At 50.3% G+C, this 21,764-nt stretch overlaps 1 protein-coding gene across 11 annotated transcripts in view; it reads right to left on the bottom strand.

Annotated features, from left to right (window-relative positions):
• Positions 1-21,764, bottom strand: part of GluCl (glutamate-gated chloride channel) — a 57,562-nt gene that overhangs the window by 33,268 nt on the left and 2,530 nt on the right. For 9 of the 11 annotated variants that reach the window (XM_032598812.1, XM_031928435.2, XM_016984793.3 and 6 more), the window contains exons 2-3: positions 15,900-15,967; positions 7,014-7,132 (exon numbers count right to left, since the gene is read on the bottom strand). Coding sequence is in view for 10 of the 11 variants with exons in the window: in XM_016984793.3 (XP_016840282.1) it covers positions 7,014-7,132; positions 15,900-15,958 (178 nt within the window). In the remaining variant the exon portion in view is untranslated. 11 annotated transcript variants of the gene reach the window in all.

A 21,764-nucleotide genomic window follows, 5' to 3' on the forward strand; every position in this document is an offset into this window, starting at 1 on the left:
TCCGGGCGGCTCGAAACAGACACACACACACACACACACACACACAGCTTAATCCTCTTTGTTGGCTCGGCCGAGAGGCTGATGTCTCTAATTATTTTGAAAAAGCTATCTGCCTTTTTTTCTTGTATAACTCTTTTGTCCTCGATCGCGTCGATCAAGCGCAAATGACGTGTGAGACTCGTGTATAGTATATGTTTGACTAAAGAAGCTTCGTATAACACGCGAGTGAAAGCTCGTCCCAGCGTAGCATACATATCGGTGTAATATATAGGTGAATCGAGAACTGCAGTATATATTAGCTACACAGCCGATGGCGTTAGTTCATCGCTTATCCGCAGCCTCGGCGAGATATAAATGTGGAAGTTACATAGCGAAGCAAAGTTGGTAGATGTCGTGGCATGTAACACAGTACAAAACATCGATACGTACGTGTATAATATATAATATATGTATAAATATATTCTAATTGAGTGCTCTTATTCTGCGTTGGTGTTATATGTGCCGTCTATATATACATACTGATGATAATATAACAGTAGACGAGACTCCCGCCGCTTGAGTAGACACACGCGCGCGTCGTACGTGCGGCGAAAATCCCGTCGAACGTCGGAGAGGGTGAAGGGCTGCTGGGATGTTGGATGTATACATGTATACAGAGTCTACAACAATCTCGTACACACGCACGTGTGTATATACGTGGGGGATGTGTATATATATATATATATATATATATATATATGTGTGTGTGTGCTTGCCGGAATCGGACATGCGGCTGTGAGGGGCTCTCATTATATCGGACGAACGCACAAAATATACCGGCGTTAAATGTGTATGATATGCGTTCGTATACGGATCGCGTACAGATACAAGTGTGCGGCACACACAGCTATATCTAAGCTCCTATTAGCATAATTAAAATTCATCCTACACTACGGTTAAATCATACGGCTGCAGCATAGTATGGGATCGAATAAGGTCATGTATATAGGAGCGGGAGGGAGGGAGTGTGAGTACAGAGTAGATTTCGGAGTCGTATAGCCGTTAATTTACGAGCTTTCTGCGCGCCGGGGATTTCGATTCGGCCAATGTGTATTATGCTCGCTCTGCCGCCCGCTGCGTTTATATAATATATATCATCATCGCTTATATACACACACACGTCGTCGTCCTCGTGTTTGTTAATCAGTTTAGCGTTAAATAAGAGTCGCCCGGCGCCGTCGTTGTTTAGTATTATTATTGCATAAACAAACGCGCGCGTCAGCTGCTGCCCCTACGCTTTATGTATACACATTAAGCCGGGCTAACGCGCGGAGAAAAAGACGTCGTCTTCTACACACCCGAGAGTGCGGAAATTTTCTGTCTAATGAAAAAATTAATTCGACCCCACGCGCCGTTGTTAAAAAGACGGGCGAATCATTAAAGTAACTTGGCGAGCGCACGCTCAGCAAATTTAACTTCTTAATTGGTTTTCCCGCGCTCACGCGAGAGAGAGAGAGAGAGAGAGAGAGCTTGCATCAGTGTGCGAGCGCGCGGGATGGAAAATTACAAAAATTGGATTGCCCTCGCGCAAACATTCGTATAAACTCGATAGGAATTACGAGAGATTATTTCGGAGCTGCAATACCGGCCATGGAATTGATTCTCTCCGAGAAAGCTCGCGCGAGAGAGGCAATGAAGATAAGTGGCGTATACGGCTCGATCGCGTGTGAATAAATATATACGTATATAGGTATACATGGTAGAAGACCTGCGGAGCTCTTAATCTCCCCGACGCTTCGGAATCGCGCGCGAGCACACGTCGTCAAAGACATATCGCGCAAGGCGCCAATCTACCTCCTCGTACACGCGACGGAGATCGCTTTGAAGTGCAATCTCTTCGATTTCGAATCAATTTATTTTTTTTTCTCGAGCTCGCCGGGGTATAATCCACTGGAGGCGGGAAATCGATTCCGCGCAGGAGTCAATCGACGATAATGTAATTCGCGGCGTTATATACTCGCGACTGAAAAGAATTATAAAACCGGGTGTACAAGGATATCTAGAGGATATACACGGTCAGTCGTGTTTTCGCCGGGACACATCTAATACACTCGGCGTCTTATTTTCGCGCGCGCCCGACGAGAAGACGAGATTAATTCCGGGAAATGAAGTGCTGGCCCGTCAGCTCTCTCTCTCTCTCTCTCTCTCTCTCTCTCTCTCTCGCGAGAGCTTAATTTACTTAATAGTTTTTCACGCCCCAGACGACGACGACTCGACGTTATATACCAAAAATTAAAAAGCAATCTCTTCGATTCTCGGCAGCTCTGGAACAGCTTTCTCGCGCGTGCTTTCGGCGAAATTCAATCCGCGATGGCTGCATGACTCAAGCTCAACTATGTCTGGCAGTCCTCTTTAATGTATAACAAAAATCCAAGCTGCATAATAGTAACAATATCGAGCCGTTCCAAGGCAGCGTCCAATCAACGATCCCCTCGGGCTCCAAGTGCGAAGGAAAAAAGACGGTATCTCGAGAATCGCCGATCGTCGTCCCGGGTTATATACCTATATCCCCCCGAGCAAGTGGAAAAGGTCCGAGTCCGCCGAGACGGCCACTGCGGCATATACGTGAAGCGGTAATCGAGGCTCGCGCACTCTATATAAGAAAGGGGTTTCGAGCGACCCTCAAGTGAGAGAGAGAGGGAGAGAGCCGAGGCTTGATTACACTGATACAGCGCAGATGAGCGCTGGCGCATAGACTAAGAGAATGAGATAGAGAGAGAGAGAGAGAGAGAGAGAGTCATATCCCGCGCGAGCGCAATTTTCTAAAAAAGAGTGTGTCTGATGCTCCTTTTTGCTCTCTGTCTCTCTCTCTCTCTCTCTTATCTGGCGCTGAGCCGACGTGGCTCGAGTGTCGTAGGAGTTAAGTGCCTTCCTCCGCTCTCTCCTTCTCTGCTCCTTCTATTATAACGTTATTTTTTGCTAGCTCTCTCGCGTGTGCCCTTTTCTCCTGCCTCTATCTTGTCGCCCTTGCGTCTTGGTCGCCGGATTAATTCTTCCTTTCTCGCGGTTCCTCCGCTCTTTTTTTCGCATCGGATCATTTTACTGCAACGCGCTCTAATCAAACAAGTGTCACACCTGGAGATTATTTTTTTCGCAGCTCTATAGGGGGAGAAGATTCGTTACGCGAGTATTCCGGGAACTTTGGCGATGCGGAGCTCCGAGAATGTTTGCCGCGCGTAGGTATGCAGGGCTTATCGGATGCGTCGTCCGCACTTTTTGAAAACTCCCGTCGCTGCAGCGCAGCGGAAACTTGGGAATGTGTACGCTAATGCCTGCGCTACCGAGTTCGAGCTATTAATTTTTCAAAATTCCATTTAAACTTGAGCTCGAGAGCTCGCAGGGTTTTACGGCGTAAACTGCGCGAAAGCTCGGATTAGCGTACGCGTCTTCGCGTAAGTATTGAAAAAAATAATACGCGTCGCAGCCAATTGGTCCGGTATAACAGATATATAACACGCGGTGGCTATGATAATTGCATTACTATACTACAACCAGAGCGAGGATCCCCTTTTCCCGCGCGTAAACACAGCCTCGGGCCGCGGCGCGCTGCGGCAAAAAAAAAAAAAAAAAAAAGAAGAAGAAGAGAGAGAAGACCAGAAGCTCTGGCGCGAGAGCAGCCTAAAATTAGACCCGCGCGCGCTTTCGTCGACCTCTGCAGCAACGGCAAGGCCATCGGAGCTACTTTCGCGAGGCTGCGAAACCGTCGAAATGTCCGGCCTTGATCCACTCGGCGACGACCGTGTATTCATAATTCAAGCTTGCAGCAGTGCGGCCCGCGCTACTGCTCCAATTACCCGAGCGGATACATTGATGATTTCGAATTTTCCCCCTCCCGCGAGGTTGACTCTGAACCAGTATCTGTATTTTCATTAAAAACAATCAAACAGCCCATCGTCGTCGGATTGTGCTTTAAAGCCCTTCGATTCGAGATTAGCTTAGCAGCGCGCGCGTGGCGGGGAATTTAAATGACGTAATTAACGCGTAAAAAGCCCGCGGGGTTATCTTAACTCCAATTCCGACGATTCTCTCGAGCTCTATTTATACAGTCGCAGCTTTTTTCATTAAAACGCCGTTCGGTCGAGAAGCGAACACAAAAAGCCATAATATCGCGGGCGCGTATATATATATATATATAAAGAAGCAACGCGTATTCCAAATGCATTTGCCGTGGGAGTACGAGGGCGGAAGCTGCTGCTGGAGAGAAAAAAGCCCGGGAGCTGAGAGAGAGAGAGAGAGAGAGAGAGAGAGAGAGAGAGAGAGAATATATAGAGCGCGAAAAACGTGAATAACATGGCACTCGAAGAAATAACCGAACTCGCGGAGGTGTACGCGGAACCTCCTCTCTGCAGCTTATGTATACCTATATATAGTAGGAGAGAGAGAGAGAGGGCGTGTGGGAGACGAGTATAACGCGTATACATAAGACGTAGAGCTCGAGGAAAATTGTTCACTCCAGAAGCTCGCACAAAAGCTTGCGGCGCGGTGCCGGCTGACCCCGACTGCTGCTGCTGCAATATCTCATTTCCAATTCGCGAACCTCGAGTGCATAAGCAAATTCAATTAAGGAAATTCTTTTGTGGATGAGAAATGTGCGCGCGCGCGAGCGAGCAGGTAGTTTGTTCCGTTACATTCATCACGGCCGTCATTCACGATAATTGCTCATCAAGAAAGTATCGGCTCTCTGTGTGTGTGTGTGTGTAAGCGACTTTTTCGCTCTATAAATATATGTATATTTTGTACCTTTCACTAGCACGCGCGTATAACGACGCCTCTCTGTACGTAGTTAATTAAATCCGTAATTGGAGCTTTCGCGCAATAATAAAGCGGGTCAGAAAATTAAAGCCCCTGGTGTATAGGAAATCCGAGGCGGCCCGACGACGTTATACCGCGAATTCAATCAGTGTTATCAATCGCTTGCGCGCGAGTTTCGTCAAAGTGTTGTATACGCGAGAGTGACGCAGTAGCTACGCGCGTCTCGGTAAAAGCATAAATTACATTTCCTCGCTCGCTCGACGATTTAATAACGCCCGTCGCGCGATAATAAAGCAGCCTCGGTGCAGAGCGGGCTCAATTAAACAATACACCGCGTATAGTTGCAACACTAAACTCGCCAACAATGCGGCGCAACAATTCGATCGTACAGGTGGCGCGCGGCAGCAGGTCAGCTCTTTGGCAAATTCATTAGCCTTTTCCCTCGCGTATACATAGCAGCGAGCGTCGTCCCTTTGATCAGCGAGCTACTATTGGAAAGACGCTCGAAATCGTTTATCGGAGCAGCTCTCCGCTGCCGCTCAAGGGAGAGAGATATGGGGCAGGCTATATATGAAAGAGCAATCGCGCAATCACTCGCCGTAATGGCGTAGTTGCTTGTTCTTAATTGTCAATTAGGATTCTAATCAGCGGCGGCTGGAGAGCCTCTCTCTCTCTCTCTCTCTCTCTCTCTCTCTCTCTCTCTCTCTCTCGCTCTCTCCCCTTTCTCCATCAAGCCGAGGCCCTTGCGATGCCCCTCCCCCGTATGCCACTGCTCTCCACACCCTCGCTCTCGCGTATTATACATCACCTTTCACGAGGATTTCAAGCCTCTGCTGCTGCTGCTGCTCTTTCTTTTCTTCTATTTCATTTTCATTTACGCGTCCTCTCTTCAATTTTATTTTTCCTCTCGTTCGGCTGCAGCGCCGCACTTGCTTTATACGCGAGAGAGAGAGAGAGAGAGAGAGAGAGAGAGAGAGAGCGTCGTCGCCGAGATCGCAATCGAATTCCCCGCAGCAGCAGCAGCAGCAGCGAGAGAAAAAGCCCTCGACTGTACATACGCCGTAAGAGTGTTTCGCTGTTTTTACCCCTTTCGCTTGAGCTTTGCCTTTTCTCCTTCTGTGTGCACTGTGGTTTTTCTTTGCGAACGAGGACGTGTATAGTCGAGCCCGATGTCGACTCTGCGACTGTACCGCGTCGCGAAAAAAATTCTAATTACTTCGTTACCCGGAACTTATCGAACCCTTTGAGCTTCGTGACATCGTGCTCTGCGAGGGGGTTGGGGGGGGGGAGGGAAGGGGAGGGGATTGCTGCTCGGCCGAGCGAAATAAAATCGTTCCTCGGAACTTGCGGCTCTAATATCTCGGCGCGCGGTAACTTCCGAGACGTTCTAGCTCTCGCTTGACTCTCATGCCCGCGACCGCACGACGATGAGGCTGCAGAGAACAAAGCGAATACCGATGTGAGTACTACCAATTATTGCGTATCGGGAGCTCTTTATAGCCTCGTCGTTGTCCGCTCGGTACTATACTCTCCCTATTGGTACTATTTAGCGGATAAGCCTGAATTATATTTGCCCATGGGAAAAAAATAAATAAATGTGGTACGTAAGCCTGAGCTATAGTGGCCGTGCGCAGTCGCCCCTTTTCCACAGCTCGCTTAATTATACGATTATGCCTCTCCTGCAGCGCGCGGTGGCGGAAAAGAAAACGGCTGCGCGTATAGACGAGGGTGGATAAAAAAATGAGCGAATCCTCGCAATTATAATCCTGGCGCAATCCGTGTAATGCGATGCGAGCCCGCAGTGATCAGGCTGCCTCTCTCCCGCATATATATGTATTATACGTCTGCTTAATATTCAGCGTCGCATCCTCCTGCACGCACGAGTGTGCGTATTGTATACACAGGCTGTGTCGCATGTATAGTTATGCCTCCGCTATGTGGTGGTGATATGGTGATGGGTCTTATATATATATATAGAAGACTCAGTGACTCCTATGAATGTTCGCAGTAGAGTATAATATATAGTGGGTGGACAGAGAGATAGAGATATATATTTCTTTGTTCACACATACTTGATGCGAGGTGGTGTGATTTTGTTTGGAGATTTAAATACATAATAATATATATGGATTGATCAGTAGAGAGAGAGAGAGAGAGAGAGATAATATTATAGATGTATAACGTGTCTCGAGTGTGAGCGAGCAGCTCGGTCGTATATTTACCTGTTCCGTTTTCGCCGCTCGGTCTTATGCGGGCGTCGTAGCTGCCGGGGCCGAGGATATTGTCTAGCACCTGCTTCTCCTTCTCCCGAAAGTTCATCTTGCTGTTCTGCTGCCCACATCTGCAACGCAATGCACACGTTTTGACTTATAACGCTTATACACCTCACACACAGATATACTATACAAGGAGGTTACTCTCGGCGCATATGCATGCGGCAGCCTGTCCATAAGCGTATGCAAGAGCACTGCGCGGAGAAGGTCAATTGCGAGTCGAGGATGGAGGTAAGGGTGGTGGCAGGAGTGCAAATAAGAAAATGAGAGCAAACTTCCAGGGACCCCTCTCTCTCTCTCTCTCTCTCTCTCTCTCTCTCTCTCGTTTATTATCTCTCTTTCTTCCTCTACTTCGGCTCAACTTCTATCTTCGCGCGCGCGCGCGAGGCTAACTTTCTCCAAGCGCTTTTTCAGCAGCTTCTCGCCCGCGAGTTACGCTCGGATCAAACGTCTCCGCATTAGATTTCAGATTTTCAATTGATTCGGCAAATTTTTCGGCTCCGCGAGCTAATTACGCGTCGGCCGCACAGAGTATGCAGAGACTTTGCAATTTTTTTTTTTCGTTATTATCCACGACGTCGCGAAAATTGCCCGCGGGATATTTGTCAAAAAGTTGGCACAAGCTAAAAAAAGCGCGCGTCCATGCGTGTACACGTCTCCTCCATTAGTTGGCTCTCGCGAGATCGCAGCCGGGATAGCGCGAAATTCAGCCTCGACGGCTGCGAATAAATCAATCACCGGCAATGAATGGCGCTGCACACTCTGTCTCTCTCTCTCTCTCCCTCGCGCGCTTTAACACAAATAAAACTAATGGTATTCCGCCGCGACGGGGAGTCCCTCTCTCTCTCTCTCTCTCTCTCTGGCAATATACACGAGCGCCAGGCGAACAATTAAACGCATTGAAGACCGAGTGTACAGCTGCGCGAGACATTAAACGCGTTTCCGAACTGAATGGACGCCTCTGGTCTGTCGACGAAACGAATTCAGACACGTGAAAAATTGTGCATATAAGCTTCGATTACCAAACGATTATCCGAAGAATATACTCGCGGCCTCTTGCGTACAATCGGCCGAGGAATCGCGCGCCGTATAATCCGGCCGCTCGCGTCCCGAAATTGCCCGTAAATAATAGCCGCCCGCGTAGAAATCCTCTCTCACTCACGGGCTGATCGATTTCCCCCCTGTACAGTGTACACATACGCGCGCGCGCATGTGTTCGTGCAAAAGAGAGGCAGCAGCAGCAGCGACGACGACGTCGACGACAACGAGCCAATTACCGGGTCGAGCGCCATGGCGAAGTCACGGCTGCAGCGATCTATATCGCTGTGGGAGGGCGTGTGTGTGTGTGTGTGCGTGTGTGTGTAGTAGTATACAGGTACGCGATCCGATCGCATTATCGCCGGTCAAGAGAGGAGCTCTCGCGCGCAAGCTACAGGGCTCTAAAGAGAGGCTCTTCTCGATAAAGGCTCCGCAGATGGATGGACGCCGCTGAACACGGGACTTGATCCCCTTTGCGCGAAAACACGCCGCCGCGCCGGCTTTTTCACGCTGATGAAGATTTTCCGGCTTTGCGGAATTAAGAGGCGATCGTTATCTATTCGACGCCCCGCGCGATTTCAAGGTGAAAAAATAAGGTCGATCGCGTTATTGTGCGACGGGTAAACAATCAAGCCGGCGATCCGTCCGCGCGCATATACAAGCAGGCTCTAATGAGGTCGCATCAGTCGCGCGCGTCATGTTAATGAGAGATGCAGCTCCTTTACACATTTCTTCTTTGCGCTCGTCGAGTCTGCTGGGCGCACGGAGGGAATTCGCGCCTGAAATATATGGCTTGCTTGCTTCTATATACATATATACACGCGTAATTGGCTCGGTTGTTATGGATTTTCTTTTGTGACTTTTTTATCCTCTGCCGCTGCTGCTGGCTCCGACGAGCGCGACACAGACTCGCGGTATCTTTTATTCAGACGCGCGGCGGCGGCGGCGGCGCTGCTGCGAGAATAGCAAGTCTGGCCTGGGAGTGTCTCGCGTCTCGTACACCCACACACACACACATACACACACATATATATATATATATATATATAGGCTATACTGTATACTACTGGCCGCTTTTGTGTACGCGAAATCTCGGCTCTGTTATAATTTTTAAAGCGGAAAAAATCGTTCTATATTATACGTATAAATATAGAAAGAAATCGAATCACGCGGAGCGAAAATAATTTCGAGAGAGTTCGTTGATTAAGCGAGCCGTGTGATTCGAGCGCGGGACTCGCTTAATCGCGCTTTAATTTCGATCTCCACGGCCGAGGGCCAATAATTTCGCCCGAGCAAATCCGCAGGATGACGAGAGGCGGATGAATGAATGGAGAGAGAGAGAGAGAGAGAGCTGGGCCGACGAGCGAATTTATATTTGCTGCCGCCGAGCTTGAATGAGGAATTTTTGCTTTGACGTTATTTAGCTCGCGCCCACGGGGCATAATTATTATCTGGGGCGTATTACGACTCTATATAGACCTATATCGCTCGCGGCGGCTCGTTGCTGCTGCGCCGTCGAGAGATTTCTTGAAATCGGATTTCGCGATAGCGCTCACGGGATATATAACCGCTTCGTTTATCAAAATTTTTCCGAAGCCAAAAGGGGCCCCCCGCCGCGAAGAGTTGACGGACGGGTTAAAGATTGAAGCGCGCGAGGCGACGGCGGGGCTTTGCGAGTGGCGCGACTAGTTTTCGAGTAGTCGTTAAAGCGGCCTTGCGGGGGGTGTACTACGATGTACCTACACATACTTACACCAGTATATACCGCCCAGCACGAGCTCGAAGCCCGTCCGGGCAGGATTGACGTGTACGAGCCTCGTAATTCCGGCTAAAACGAAAGACATGCTATCTCGTGTGTGTGTGTGTGTGTGTATATAGACTTTTACGAGCTGCCGCTTGGAATATTTATTGCGATCTAGTCCGGCCGATCTCGCTGATGCTTACAGTCGATTTTATTAGCCGCTCGGATTATCGATCCGAGTACACAGTTCGAAGAAAGAGAGGAAGAAGCCTCGAGTCTCGGAGGGCCAGCGACACTCGCGACAGCGCGAAAAGCGGATGAGAGAAAGTTGCAGCGCGACTGCGCCAATTAATTCAGCGCTGGAAAGTTGCTCTCGAGCGAAACTCGGTCTGGCCGTAGCGCGACTCTCACCACTTGTATACGCTGGCTTACGCTCGCCAATATTTACCGCTGTATATACGCGTCCGGAGAGAGGGAAAGATAAGCCGGACGGTATAGACAGCTGCAGCTACAAACACACACACACACACACACACACAAAAACGAAATCTCCCGCTTCTTCCCGTACACATGGTTGGCATCTACACCCGATACACGTAGGAAGGAAGGAAGGAAGGAGGCGAGTGGCGTGTTGACAGGATAAATGTTTGGCCCATCAAACGTGCGAAAGTACCGCGTACCAGCCGTGCTAGTGAACTGCGCCGGCGGAGGAAGCCAAGAAGTAGGAAGAAGAAGAAGAACCGGCAGCGTGCCGTGTGTATAAGAGTTTGGGGAGACTTCTCCTCGAGAGAGGCAAGTTTCTCGCTCCCTTCGCCCATCCACTTTAATTAGTCGATATTGTTCAGCTCCCTCGCGTGAGAGAGAGAGAGAGAGAGAGTATAAGCGAGGGGGAATTGATACGCTCGCTGAGTGCTTCTTTTAGTGTGGCGTCGAGTGATTGCTATTTAAAGGCCGCGCAGCGGCTTGCCTAATTGAACTCGAATTAAAATACGTGACCGGCGTGTGCGATCGCGCCCTATACCCCGCGCGCGCCTGACAACGGCCTTGAATGGCTTAATGCGCGAAATAGAAATCGTTATATCTCTCTTTGTCCAAGTGACCGAAAGTCGAGTCGAGTCGAGGATGAATTATTTTTCCGAATTTCCCGCTCGTTCGCACACAAAAGCGAGAGCCGTACGTCCCCCCATTAGACGCTCAAATAGAATTTAATACGGGCGTATAGTCGAGAGTCGCGGCCCCTCTGTATCCGACATTTTTTGACGTCAGAAGCGCGCACAAGGGGTTGAGAGCGAAAAGAATGACATATAAAAAAGGCCGGCGCAAAAAATCCGGCCGAGGCGAGAGAAGGACAGCAGCAGCGACGGAGATCAGCGGGAGGGGCAGCATGATTGAGCGAGCGGGGAAAATAAATGGCAGGAAGGACAGGGCGGAGGAGAAGAAGAAGAAGAAGAAGAAGGGACGACGGCGACGACGACGCTGGTGGTGTACGAGGAAAATGGAGTAAGGGAATGACAAAGCGAAAGGGGCCGGGAATGTGGGTGAAAACTATGGCGCGCGTGTGTGCGAGCGAGAGAGAGAGAGAGAGAGAGAGAGAGAGAGAGAGAGAGAGAGAGAGAGAGAGAGAGAGAGAGAGAGAAGAAAGAAAGTAAGTGAAGGGTTGACCGAGTGCACGAAAGTATTTAGGCGAAAGGGCGAGCTGCTGCAGCGAGAGGCTTTGCTACTAGCCTCGGTTAGTATAATGAAAAGTATTTAAAGCGAGAGAGAGAGAGAGAGACTCGCGCTCTGAATAGAAGCCCCCGAGAGAGCTCGTCGGGGAGGAAAACGATACGGCGGCGCGTTTCTCATCAGCCCTCGGCCGCGGGCTACGGCGGCTCTGAATATTTCACCTGCGACGACGTCTTCGCTACTGGCGCTGCTGCTGCGCCAGATGGATGGGATATACTCTCTGTGTGCGCGCGCGCCAGCGAGAGCTTTTAGTGCATTATACGCCGTGGCTTTAGTCTCTGAAATCGCTCGATCCTGCGAGATTGCACGTCCTGCTCGCTATAAGAGAGAGAGAGAGAGAGAGAGAGCTGCTAAAGTACCGCGATGTTTCTTCCCTGCTATATATAGCGCCGTAGCTTTGTTTGGACTCTCTACGGTTGAGGGATCGATTTTTAAAGGATTCGCGAGAAGTAGGCTACGAGACGACGACGATTTGTCTGTATATTCTCTATCTCTCTCGCAGCTTTTCGCAACGGGACGGGGGATTATCGTATACGCGCCGCGTGATTTTTCCGCGTCGGATGGATGGGAGCTTTACGAGCGTCTAAACGTTTCGGCGATCCGTCAAACGAGAGACTGAAAAATAATCTTCGATTACTCACGTTGATACTCCGCAAAGGAAACGCCTCAAAGGCGCGCTGATCCGATGTACGTGTATTCGCTTTCATCAACGAATGCGCCGAGGATCAGAGGGACTCGATAAAAAAAGCTCTGCGTAATTATACGTCGAAGCCGCCCCTCTTATGTGTATACTCGAGACAGAGAGAGAGAGAGAGAGAGAGAGAGGGAGAGAGCGGGGAGCATCTGTTCTAAAGTCATGACATAATCGAGTCGTCCCCTCCCCTATGTACAAGATTGATATCTGAAAAACCGACGAAAATGAGCCACCGACGCGTGTCGTCGTTTATGGCGTAACGGCTCATGAAATATTGATGCCCTGCGGCAAGTACATTATGGCGAATATAAAAACGAGAATCGCGCGAACGTTGCGAGAAAGATGATAATTTCACCGGCGGGCCGCGCAGTCACGCCTCGAGTGTATAATCCGCGGCAAGAGAGAGAGAGAGAGAGAGGGCTTGCCTACTCGTGCGCGAAACGACGGAGCACATGCACGCGCGGTCGTACGCCCCCTTCACCGTTAATAACCGCTTCAGTTTTCGACTCGGGCTGGGGGCGCGAGCGCGCAGGAAAGCTCGTTTTTCATTCTTCTGCAGCGCCTTTTTGTCGGTTTGCCTTTTCGAGGAGCGAGCGAGCACACTGGGGCTTTGTATATGACTGGCGTATATCCGCGGCCGGATGTCTGATGATGTTTCTCGCTAATGGTATCACCGCTGTGCGGAATTAGCCGTTTGTTCCGATGAATCGTGACTTTGCTCTCTCCGCGGTATAATTAATAACGCAGTCGCCGTTCTGTGTAATTCGGATTAAGGATTCGCCGCCTGTATCTGTACTTCGCGAGGTGTTGTGCTCGAGGGGCTCCGTATATATACTCGGAAAAACTCGGCCGAAAAACTAATGATCGGCGGCACACTGGCGAGCTGCAGCGAGTGTGGAAAAAAAGCGCAGATATATCGGCTGCGGCCGGAAAATAAAAACTCGATATATCCTCCCCGAAAGCGAGGACGGCACGTATAGGCAGGCGATCCTCAAATATAAACCTCTTTCGGGCCGGAGGCTCGAGGCTGCATTCATCAAAAAGCTCTATAAAACAGAGCGTCCGCTGCGGACTTTTTTCGCTCCCCGGCGCTTTTTCGCCCTGCGAGCGGAATCAAAAACTCCATTGCCGCTTTTTGTTTTATACGCGCCTTTTTCACGTACAGCTGCATATAGTCAAGTTTGATCGAAAAATCAGCCGGTCTCTCTCTCTCTCTCTCAGGGATCGATTTTCGGAGAAGGTATCTCGTTTCGCTTTTCTTTTCTTTTCTTTTTTTTTTTTTATCGAAAACTCGATACACGTATGCAGCGAACTTGTAAATCCACCGCGGCCGCATAATAAGCTCTCCATTTCCCTCGTCTCGGCCTCTAATACGAAACTCGACCGGCGAATGTTTTTGCATCCGCGAGTATAGCGCGCGTGCATACGTGCGGGTGAAGCCCACACGCACAGGTGCGCATGTAGAGAGAGAGAGAGAGAGAGAGAGAGCCAACCGGAAAGTGAAGAAAATTGAGTTTGCCGTCCAAGTCCGCCGTATGGAGAGGCTAGGTATATGCAGCGCGTACCGATCGATCGATCCATCGCGCGGTAATCGGAAAAGTTAAGTCCGCGAGCTAGAGGCTGTACACGAGACTTACGTATACACGTTCTAGTATAAGCGAGCTGCCTCTATGTTTTCAGGAAGTACAGGGACCGGTCCTTAAACGCGGAAAAATATACCGTCCCGGATATCCACTTTGCCAAATGGCTTTCTTTCGTCCCTTTTTTCCCTCTACTCTCTCTCTCTCTCTCTCTCTCTCTCTCTCTTTCCCCGACACACGAGCTCCGGCGTTTTAGTACCAGTTGCAGCGCTGTAAATTCGTGCAATTTGCGCCGGGACGGGCCAGCAGTGGGGTATATAGCGTGCGCGCAACTGAACGGCCGCCACCAACTCCCTCGCTTACTCTCTCTCTCTCTCTCTCTCACGGACGTTACGTGCGCGCGTCGGCGCGTAATTTTCCGCACTGAGAACCGTTATTTATGGACCGGCGCCGCGCCGACGGTCACTGCGGCACACGAGCGAGAAAAGCGAGAGCGCGCGGGACGATGATTATTGCGCGAGCGAGAGAAGAGAGCCGAGGAAGATGGGGAGCTTTTAAGGGGACGGCTAACGGCGCGCTAACGCTTTACGTAATCATTGTTTTGAACGGACCTTTGGGATTTCACCGGCGGCGGGGAGCTTTATTTGATGGCTCTTTGCCTGTGCGCCGAGCTGTGTGTATAGATGGAGTGCTCCAACTTTTTCCGGCTTGTTTCGCGCTGTAATTGATTGTTTGTCCGCGCGTAGCTCGATGGAAAACGAACGACGCGCGCGCTTTTTCATTAAAAAAAAAAAAAAAAAGTCAATTATTCGAGGAATTCGCATGAAACGTTATACTTGTCGTTTTTTGTGTCTGTCGTCGTCAAACACATGCGCGAGATTCCTGCTACTCTGAAATTAAATCGCTTCTCGGCCGTTTAATTGATTTTTTTCCGCACCCGTTTCTTGGAAACTTCGTCTACGACTGTAAGAGTTGACTTTGATTGCGTCGCTACTCGTTAACGCCGTATTATACATTTAATCGACTACGAAATTCTCGCAAATATGCAAACACATTTATCGCGAATAATTCGATGGAATCGAGAGATGACACTCGCGTGAATTTCAAACGCGACGATACATACGTTATTCAACGCTCGGCGTAAAAATCGCGGCTCACGCGCGCAGACTTTGCAGTTAATTAAGTATACATGCTAATATACTCGAAAAAAAAAAAAAAAAAGAGCTGGTGGACGTGACGCGTATTCATAATCGAGCGAGCGACTCTCGTGTAAAAAGTATCGCGAGCTGCGGAATTAAATTTTCACTATACGAGCTATAGGTATACACACATGTAGCGCATCGATTCTACAAGTATGCGTGTATAGCGGACAAAGCAATTAAATGTCGATTAGGGACTCGCTCTCGCGAAATCTTTTATATCGCGTGTTCGCGCGCTGCAGCGCTCTTTTGATTCTCTCGCCGGGGAACGAAATGAAATTTTTCGGAGCAGCCCGGTGTTTCAGCCGAAAACACTGATGGCCCTGAGAGCTAGTAGAGAGAGAGAGAGAGAGAGAGAGAGAGAGAGAGAGAGAGAGAGAGAGAGAGAGAGAGAACAATTGTAGCGGCGGTAACGGATGGACGTGTACTGTTGCTGACTCGTCTTCGTGATGGATCGTACAGGAGGAGGGAGGAACTCGCGCGATGGAGTGCGTGTACATAGATATATACATCGTATATATAGATCGCGGTGTAGTAGTACCAGCTGAGGTGAAAGAAGCGCGGTTTTTTTGGAGGACCTCGAATGCAGCAACGCTGATTTAATTGTTTTTTAATCAATGCGGCTGGAAAATTGAAAAAAGTCGCTTTTGCACATCAGAGTTTGTCGCGTTTGCAGAGAGTACAGCCGAGGAGGAGGGGAATACATAGGTATATATCAGCAAGCGCTGCACGCACACGCAGACAGAGATAGACGACAGTCAGATAGAGGTAGATCGACGAGGCATGAGCGAGCAGTCGCACACACATGCATATACATATATAGATAGATAGTATGGTACGCAACAGCGATAAACTCACCTCGCTGGATGTAGCAGAAGTGCCAGTAACGCTATCAACGGTAGTGCTCCAGGCCACATTGCGAAAGCCTGAAAGCAGATGTAATCACGTTTATATAATGAAAGCTTGCAAAGCTCCCCCTCTCCCCCAGACCTCTCCCTCCTCCCGGCGCTCCGCGCGCAGCTTATATGCATCCTGTCAACCCCCCGTCACTCCCTCGGCGATCCCACTCTCTCTCTCTCTCTCTCTCTCTCTCTCTCTCCAAGTGTGCTGCGACCCCACCCGACACGACCTCCTCCCACCTCTCCCCGGCATGTGTGCGGCGGCGGCTGCGTCTCGCGCTAGGAGAAAGCCGATAGAGAGAGAGAGAGAGAGAGAGGAACGAACGAACGAACGAACGAACGACTGCGCGGACAAAGACGTCGCGAGCGAGCGACAGAGACGGAGTGATACAAAGTGAGAGAGGGAGGAGAGCACGCTGAGAAGAAAGAGGAGAGAGAGAGAGAGAGAGAGAGAGAGAGAGAGAGAGAGAATGGCCCTTGTGCGGAAGCGAACCTGCCGCCGCCGGCTGAAAAAACTAGCGGGATTATGGCTGTGCAGTTTACCGCGAGCGCGCGCCGAGAGCGTGCTTATAAAGCTGCTGCCGCCGGAGAGAGCCACACCCCTAATGAATTTTCGCCGGGTTAAACGCTCTCTCTCTCTCTCTCTCTCTCTCTCTCTCTCTCTCTCGTCGCATACTATACGCGACGTCCCGTTTTTGCGCCATTAATCAATCCCCGATAAGCCTCGCGAGTATAGCTACATCCACGGGATATCTGTAATATCGAAAGACGTTAATTAAAACCTGTAAATATCGAGAGATTTTTTTCACAGCGCACTCTTGCCCATAATAGACTCGGATTTTTCTCTCTCCTCGAGCGCGGGTCAGGTATAAACAAACGAGTCAGCCGGATTTAGCAGCGCAGACTGTCTGCAAGCTCTCCTTGTTCCAACGGCGTTTGACCGAGATAGATTTCTGGCTGGCGCCGATCAATCCCCGCTTGTGCGCGCACGGCCAATCTCTATCTCGGCTCCCGGCTCCCAGCGCCATAGCTGCATCGAGAGATTCATTATTGGCGCTCGTGCGGTAGAACGCAAGCTCCGCTGTATATCCCGGCTATAGCGGCTCTTTATTCGAGCGGCTATCACCTGTAAATTGAAACTCGCCCACTGCCCAGGAGCCGAGTCTCGAGAGAGAGAGAGAGAGAGAGAGAGAGAGAGAGAGCGTGTGTGCGCTCTTTGCACACAGCCGAGGGGCATCTGAGGCGAACAAGCCGCTATATTGCCTTATTCTTATTGAAAAACTTGCGGAGCCCAAGCCAACTTTCAGACACGAGCGGCTGCTGCTGCTGCTGCTGCTGCTCCCGACACCATCGCCGCCGCGCGTATACGTTTTTATCTTGTTTCTTCGCCTCTCCACTGCTAGCTCCCTTTTTCCCATCGGTCGGCAGTGATTGGCACGGCGGGAGAGAAAGAGAGAAGCCGCAGCGGCGAATTTTTTTACGCCCGAGTTGAGTCAAATTTAATTTCGCTTTTTTCGCAAACTCTCTCTCTCTCTCTCTCTCTCTCTCTCTCCACCGCAGCGGCCGCCGTCGACGTACGGTTTTTTCGATAGTTTTTGCCCCGATCGTAATACGATTTTCCTTCGGCTATACGGCTCGATTTTTTTTCTCCTCTATACACGCGACGGGAGCAGCGCCGGGGCACAAAGGACGCTTGTTTGCAAGCGCGAGCGCAGTCAAATTACAATGGCAGCAGCTCCCGCGATACCTGCTGAACCGGCGCTGATGGGGCGAAATGCCCGGCGCTTCGAGTGGCCTCATCGCTGCTCTCTCTCTCTCTCCCTCTCTCTCTCTCTCTCTCTCTCTCTCTCTCTCTCTCTGTCTTTGCCTAAGGTTAGAGCAAAGGGAGAAAGCATAACGAGGACAGTGTCAGCGTTGCGCCGTATTTTGAAAGTGCATAGAGCCGCGATCGATTGTGCGTCGGCTATCGGAAATACGTCCCTTCCTGCGGCGCTTGCCGTGTACATGTTTCTAAGAGACATGCTATATACCTAGCCGATTACAAAATCATCGCCGGGATAATTCACATCGAAGCGCAATCAGCATTTCGAGCAGGGCCAGACAGTGAAAAAGTGTTACATGAAACGATGAGTATCGATTAAACGTAATTGAGCCGCTATACTCGTAACCGAAAATTATAAATAATCCGTCGATGAATAATAAAAAGATCCTTAACAACACCGAACTGTCGCAAACGCCCACACGTGCGTCATTTGCCAGAGAGAGCGGACCCGATCCCGTCAGCGCGCACGCGTGCGCTTATTACACCGGCATCATCAGCATCATCAGCAGGAGCAGGAGCATGTCAGTGTGCGTTCGCTGCACGTATACACACAGCGCTCGGGGCGCTCTGCCCGGGCCGATTTAGATCTCGCGTCGATCTATTCCGCGGCTAATTCGATTATTGCCGTCAGCTCTCGGCGAATTACGCGGCGGGCGCGGATCAAATCCGTCTGTCCGTACGGTCAGCTCCTGCACGCTGCGGCACAGTGAGAGAGAGAGAGAGAGAGAGAGAGAGAGAGCCTGTCACTGCCGGCGACGCGCGAGCGGACGCACCTATATATATATGTGTATACACGCTATATATAGAGGGCTCCTCTCTCGCGCGCGAGCGCCGCGCTCGAAAAAAAGGACCGGAAAAAAATTAAAAAATCCTCTCCTCCCTCGCCTTTACCCCATTTTTTCTCGCTCTTGCGGCTAGAAGGGACTCCTAGCTAGCGCAATTTTCAATTTCATCCATCAAAAGGTAGCTGGCGCGCGCGAACTCGCGAATCCTCAACCCACATTTCGTCTTTTCCGGCGATGACGAGTGTGCACGCTGCCGTGCTTCTCTCTCTCTCTCTCTCTCTCTCTCTCTTCAGTGTATGTGTGTGTGGAGGGGGGGGGGCAGGCTCCGCGAATTATCAAGACACACGTGTGACGTGGGCGTGTGTGCCGGGGGATATGATGATTCGCGCTGAATTCTTTTTTTTGCTCACCCCCATCTCCGTTTTCTTTGGAGCCAATTTGGAGATACTCCACTCAGCTCCCGGGGCGTTATTTCTGAGAACACATACACGGGATCGGACGATTTCGGAAAAATAAGCTAAGCACGTCATTCAGCCGCGCACGACGAATATTCACGAATCCATCGAGCATAGGGAAGAGCCGCGTTGGATTAAGCTGTCGGAGCGAGAGCGAGAGAGAAAAAAAAAGTGTATGTCACCGTGTCGACCTCCAGAGGGAATTATAGGTCAATGGGTATAGCATAAGGGCCAGCAGCGCCCGGCCGCTCGAGTGCCCCCCCAGAAGGTGTGTGTAGTATAACTGCGCGGGGGGTTAAAATAAATCCCGCAAACCAGATCCTCGTCGCGCTCCGCGCTCAACGCGCGACCGTTTTCTCGGTTGGGAGGAAAAAAACATAGCGGCCGGGCGACGATGAATCAAGCAGCCAATTAAGCGAGCTTCCGAGTGCATCTTCCGCTGAGAATTTGCCCGACGCGTCGTCGACTCTCGAAACAAGTGCGTCGTGTGTCAAGTTTCCAACGCTAAAGTCCGATTAAACAAGCCGCGGCGAAACTTATTTGTACAGCCAGGCAGAGAGCCGAATGAGAGGGCGAGACGCGCTTGTTTGGTATATGCGTGTGGACAACGGGCTCTCTATATATAGAGTCTCGTCGCTGAAATACGGACAGAATTGCGAGCGAGAGAGACGATTGATTGTTCCGCACCGGCTCGTTTCGCCCAATAACATAGGCAATTCCCGCACCGGGACTTTGCTTCTTAGCGCTCTTTCTCTCTCGCTCTTCCCCCTAGTGCCCGGGATTTTCCCGGACAAACAAGTAACCCGATTTCGGCTACCCTACACTCTCCCGCGCGCCTCGTTGCGGTGGTTACGCTCGCTCTCTCTCTCTCTCTCTCTCTCTCTCTCGCGCTCCACGTGGGGCGGCAAACTTTGCCATCGATTTCTTCCCGGCGTACACAGCATCCCGTCCCCCTACGCTCTGCCGCTGCTGCTTTTACACAGATGGAAAGATAAACGCGCTCTCTCACTCTCTCTCTCTCTCTCTCTCTCTCTGTGAAAAATAACGCTCTCGGGTCGTTTAACGCCGGGCCTTCAATTCGCCGGCGTGCGGCGTCGTTTTTCAATCGCGGACGACCCTCCGAAAATCCATCCAGCTCTATATGCGTACGTGAGCGCTCGCCCCGGTGTACAGTGTATATATGCGGAGAATATCGGCCGCTCTCTCTCTCTCTCTCTCGTAATGCGCCATATCCGATCGACACATCCTCGGCTATTCGTGCGCGCGCGAGCGAGTCTGTATATGTATATATATGCGCGCAGTAGAGCTAGCGAGGAGGTATAAGCCGGCGGAGAGATGCAGCTGCGCGCGCTGCGGCGTTTATCGAAGGACGCCAGAATTCTACCTCTCTCTCTCAGCTTTAGCGCACTGCCTTACGTGTGTTGGCGCATAAATAATGTGCGAGAGCGCACTTTCGGAATACATATTCAAAGCGCGAGCGCAGCCGTTCGCGAGATGAGAAATGCCAGGCTGTAGCGCGGAAATGATTTTCTACCGCGCCATCTCGGCTCTGTACAATCCTCTTTTTTATTTTTATTTCGCTACACGTTATACGAATAGGTAGGAGTATACTCGAAATTCCGGGAAGCGGTCAGAGAGCGGATGACGCAAATATCGCGGGAGCGACAACGAGTTCATACGTATGCACGTATTCGCGCTTAACGTCGAGGTTGAAAAAATAACGACATCGGCCCCTCGGGATACACAGAGAGAGAGAGAGAGAGAGACAGAAAAGTATGAGGCTTTCGCCGAGTGTTTAAATCCGAATCCCACCGCATCTCCATCCCGCCGAGTCTCTAAATATTTCAGATACGTCGACCCGCTCGTACCATAAATCCAACCTTTAAATTGTTTTCAGTTATAGAGCAAGAGAGGGAGGAATAAAGTATGCGGCTATATAACTGTTATTGGCCCCTAAAAGTTCGCTCTCCCGTTTTCCCGGCTTTATCCCTATTATCATATTCAAATGGGACAAAAAAACATGAATATTAAATTCGAATTTGCTATACGCCGCGTGCGCTGCCTCGTCTCTCCCCTTCCTGCCTCTATATTAGCGCGACGGGGAGAGAAGTTGACGAAAACGCTGGCGTATACAAAGTCCCGCTACTACTCGAGCGCCATCAGGGCCGCCCCCCCTCTGATTATTTCATAGGCCCTTTTATTTGTAATTTAATCACACTCGCGTCTTCCCCTGCAACACACTCGTATATAAACTTCGCATCTACATCTCTAAAAAATTCATTCCATATCAGCCGGGCTGGCCATACCCCGACCTTTTCTACTGCAGCGACGAGCCTCGAATACTTTTCATAAAAAAAAAAGTCCGAGCTTCGCCAAAGTTAAAAGTAACATCCGCGCGACACTTGGATGTTTACCCCGGCGAGAGCAAACAAGAAGAGGCTGAACTAATAAAAAAAGTCCGAATACAGCAGCAGCAGCGGTATAGGCAATTCGAAACTCGAGGAAGAACTCGTGCCGCGGCGAATATAAGAAGAAAGAGAAAAAAAAAAATCTCTCCGGCTCATCCGAAGCCTCGCGCTGCAGAGCACGTACTCTGTATTTTAAGCTGCGCGTGCCGGCTCCTAAATCTTGGCCTCCTTCTCGTAATTCACATCCAATTTCTCCTCTCTCCGACAATCGAACCTCTTTGCTGCCACCGTCGGGGCGACGGCGTCGTCTACTCTCCTCGTGTCCCCCGGGAATCTGTCCGTGAGGAAATCAAG

The sequence above is a fragment of the Nasonia vitripennis genome, chromosome 4, assembly GCF_009193385.2.
Source record: "Nasonia vitripennis strain AsymCx chromosome 4, Nvit_psr_1.1, whole genome shotgun sequence".
Lineage (NCBI taxonomy): Eukaryota > Metazoa > Arthropoda > Insecta > Hymenoptera > Pteromalidae > Nasonia > Nasonia vitripennis.